At 32.7% G+C, this 3,519-nt stretch overlaps 1 protein-coding gene across 2 annotated transcripts; it reads left to right on the top strand.

Moving 5' to 3' along the window:
* Positions 1-765: 765 nt before the first annotated feature.
* Positions 766-2,810, top strand: LOC145133203 (uncharacterized). 2 transcript variants are annotated; one of them, XM_079068138.1, is made up of 5 exons: positions 766-856; positions 997-1,259; positions 1,358-1,473; positions 2,040-2,126; positions 2,464-2,810. In XM_079068138.1, the coding sequence occupies exons 2-5, from the start codon at positions 1,145-1,147 to the stop codon at positions 2,524-2,526; spliced, it is 381 nt and encodes a 126-aa protein (XP_078924264.1). In that variant the 5' UTR covers positions 766-856; positions 997-1,144; the 3' UTR covers positions 2,527-2,810. The 2 variants fall into 2 exon arrangements, 1 of the variants encoding a protein (XP_078924264.1); XR_013718471.1 differs by lacking the exon at positions 997-1,259 and having other exon boundaries at positions 781-856.
* The last annotated feature ends 709 nt before the right edge of the window (positions 2,811-3,519 follow it).

Genomic DNA, 3,519 nt, shown 5'->3' with positions numbered 1-3,519 from the left:
TTACATGCTTGTTCGGTCTTGTAAACTTAAAAAATACACGGAAACATTATTTACTGCATTTCATAATGTAATACAATATACGCGTAAATTCAGTTAAGGATCTAGTGAGACATGTCGGTTGACACCTCTCGAGTGTACGATCGTAGCCTGTAGTTATAACCAGAGTCTCCTGGAGGGAGAGCGAGAGTTTGTGTATAGATCTATACGGGGTTGACCCCCCCCCCCCCCCACACACACACACACCTGAGCTGTTCGCTACAGTTAGACTAGGCCAGTCTAGGGTGACAAACCTTACCTTAAACAAGTTGGCGCCTGAAAACGTCATGACAGGCGGATTAGTCATATCAAGTATGGTTATAACGACTCACATAGAGATTAACTCCATCATAAATTTACGGAATACATATACAATTTTGATGATACAAAGACATACATACACTAGTACTCGGTCTTAGGGTTTTAAGACCACGACACTTTTATAAACAGAAAATATCGGATTTTCTGGGAAAACATACAATTATACAATACCATTTACTTACAACAGGAAATATACACTAGAAACTAAATTACATTTAGTGGCACAAACTTTTAGTGACATATTTATTTTTGTGCCACTATATTTTATTTTTAGTCACTTTATTATTTTGTGCCACTATAGCTTCTATTTTCGTTTTGCCGCTTCCGGTCCCCCAAAACTAAAATCGTTTTGCCGCCCCAAATTTCATTTTCATATTAAACTTGTGTTTTCCCACTTATCTCAAAATTTTAACCTAGTTTCCCCCGCCCCAAAATCGACTTTGTCGTTTCCCCCCGCCTCTCCAAACCCCAAATCGACCTATAATTTCCATCGATTCAGGTTAACCTTCAACTCCTTCGTATGTTTCCCACTCGCATCCCTTAGATCTCCATTTTAAAATCACAATTTCTTGGCCTTACCATGTTCCACATACGGTCCTATTATTGCAATTGATAAGCTAAACTTGTTGGTTGTTTTAGGTTTGAGGAGGAGAGTTTCAAATTATTGATGTTTTTGTTATCACCTAAAATCTAAAAGTTGCATTAGGTTTCTCTTTTACTGGGAGAAAGGTAAAATTTACGGGTAAATGTGTGCATCATCGTGTTCCTAATTGTTTATTTAAGATTTATGTTAATTATTGTGTCTATAGTTGTTAATTTTGGGTTCATAATATGTTACGACCTACATTACATCATTAATCAATGCTCGTTATCCCTTGGACCCTCATCGATCTCACCCTCTGGTTATCTCTCTCTCTCTCTCTCTCTCTCACACACACACACACACACACTCACAGACCTGTACAATTGTACACCTCTATAATAATCTTTGTTCTTTAAGATTTCTCAGCATTGAGGTCCATACCTCAATCACCACCGGCACCTCACCAGTTTCTGAATCTCTGGTCTATCTCAAGTCACATTGTTGCAATGCTTTGGAGACTTGTAGCACACAAGGTTTGATATGCATAGTTTTTTGTTGTTTTGTTCTTGTATTGTCTTGTTGATTTACTATTTTAGGTTAGATTTTCCTGCTTTGGTTTTACATCACAATTGTCTTTATAAGCTATAAATGTATTGATTTAATGATTTTTTTTGCAGCATTACACGGTGGTTGGTCTTTTATGATTAATTGATCTAGTTAATTAACTTCTTTTTATGTTTTCCTTCTTTGTATTATTGATATATGTTGCTTTAAACTGTAGCTCACAAAACGTATTCTTTAGTTTCTTTTCATGGTTATTTTACTTTATTTAGTTTATTGTCAATTAGTTGTTAGAAATTGCAAAAAAAAAATATAGGATTTATTTTATATATTCTTATTAAATGTCAAACTCTTTTAGGATTAAAAGATGTTTGGGTTATAAATTGATGATGGAAAGAGACCTTTTAACACATACCAATTATAACATTTCCATATTACTTGGTTTGTGTTGAAGAACTGTTAATCAAATTATGTTGTTTGAATTGAATATCAAATTCTTTTTAGGAATAAATATTGTTTGGTTTATATATTGATACAGGAAAGAACACCTTTTAACACTTATCAAGTTCAGTTATTTGCTTCTAGCCTCCTGAAAGCTGGACTCCTGGATCCTTCTTTTCCCACAGTAAGTTTATTATCCATCTTTTATATAATTGGATTAATGTTATTAGAATAGAGTTAACATTTCATTTGTTTAATCTGTCTTCATTATTTCAACTTCACTAGCTTTCTATTTACCATAAATGATGTTATAAAAAATACTTCCTATGAGAATAGCCGGTTCATTGGGTTTGCATAGGTGGTTCCATGTACAAAGCAGAACAACATTAGGATCTGGTGAAAACTTTAGTCTACTAGATTTTTTTTAAGTTGTTGCATCAACTGTTGATAATGTCATCACAAGCTTTTTTGTTACATTGTTGGATCTGTTTCTTATAACCATTATTTTTTATCTGTACTAGATGGTGGATGCCAAAAGACAACTTGCATTTCTACTCTTTATTGTTAGAGTTGTCAGGGAATGAATGGCAGCAAATTCTTAAGGTTGGTTTGTATTCCCTAAGTGATGGACTTTAACAGTTGGGGCCAAAGTTAAAGATTGGTTTGTGTTAAGACTGGGAGGCTTTTCTGGCGAACAACAAATCGATGAAGCGAGTTAACTCCTAGTTTTAGGGTTTGGAGTGAGTAGTAAAAATGGTTGCTCCAATCTTGTTGTAAATATTGTTGCCATCTTCAATGTTGACTCTTGTAACCAATACACTATCTATTATGAATTTACCATATCTAATAATTGCTTTCTTAACGGAAATTTTATGTTTATATATATATATATATATATATATATATATATATATATATATATATATATATATATATAGAGAGAGAGAGAGAGAGAGAGAGAGTTTTAGTTATCTATATTCCAAAAAAAAAAAATTCATACTTGCTTTAAAAATGCAAAAAAAATATTTAGTGGCATAAAAAATGTGCCACTAAAACCCTTAAGGCTACAACGACATAATCAAAAAGTGCCACTAAAGGCCTTTAGTGGCAGCGTTTTTAGTGGCATTTTTTTTTTGTGTTGTTGATTGCTGAACGTATTTTTAGGGGCACTTTTTCGACTTTTGGTGACACTTTTTCTGTGTCACTAAATGTTATTTTATTTGTAGTGATAGGATTTTCCGGAATACTCACTTTATACATTTTCAAATGAAACACACATGCTTTAATACAAGATTTGACACAAAACTTTCAAACCATTTTTATAAGAAAATATAAGATTTTCTGGTGTTACAAAGTGATATACAACTTTTTATTCAAACATGCTTATTAACTCACCAACATTATATATGTTGACGTTTTCAAAAATAACTTGTATTCTTAGGAAATCGTTAAGCAGGTGGACATCAAGAACATGTGGATTTTGTTTCATTTTGTTGCTATCATACATTTTGTAGTATTGAGATGTAACTTTTGTAAACAACTAAAATGATGTAAACCCAATATTGTTGTATTATGGT

The sequence above is a fragment of the Lactuca virosa genome, chromosome 8, assembly GCF_052849685.1.
Source record: "Lactuca virosa cultivar CGN04683 chromosome 8, Lactuca_virosa_CGN04683_v6, whole genome shotgun sequence".
Lineage (NCBI taxonomy): Eukaryota > Viridiplantae > Streptophyta > Magnoliopsida > Asterales > Asteraceae > Lactuca > Lactuca virosa.
This window is presented reverse-complemented; position numbering and strand designations above follow the sequence as displayed.

What these genes read in the sequence shown, in the direction of transcription:
- LOC145133203 (XM_079068138.1), top strand. Translation starts at nt 1,145, where the DNA reads ATGTTAATTATTGTGTCTATAGTTGTTAATTTTGGGTTCATAATATGT. An exon ending in CTCATCGATCTCACCCTCTG is followed by an intron (nt 1,260 to 1,357) that starts GTTATCTCTCTC and finishes TTGTTCTTTAAG; the next exon opens with ATTTCTCAGCATTGAGGTCC. An exon ending in GGAGACTTGTAGCACACAAG is followed by an intron (nt 1,474 to 2,039) that starts GTTTGATATGCA and finishes ATATTGATACAG; the next exon opens with GAAAGAACACCTTTTAACAC.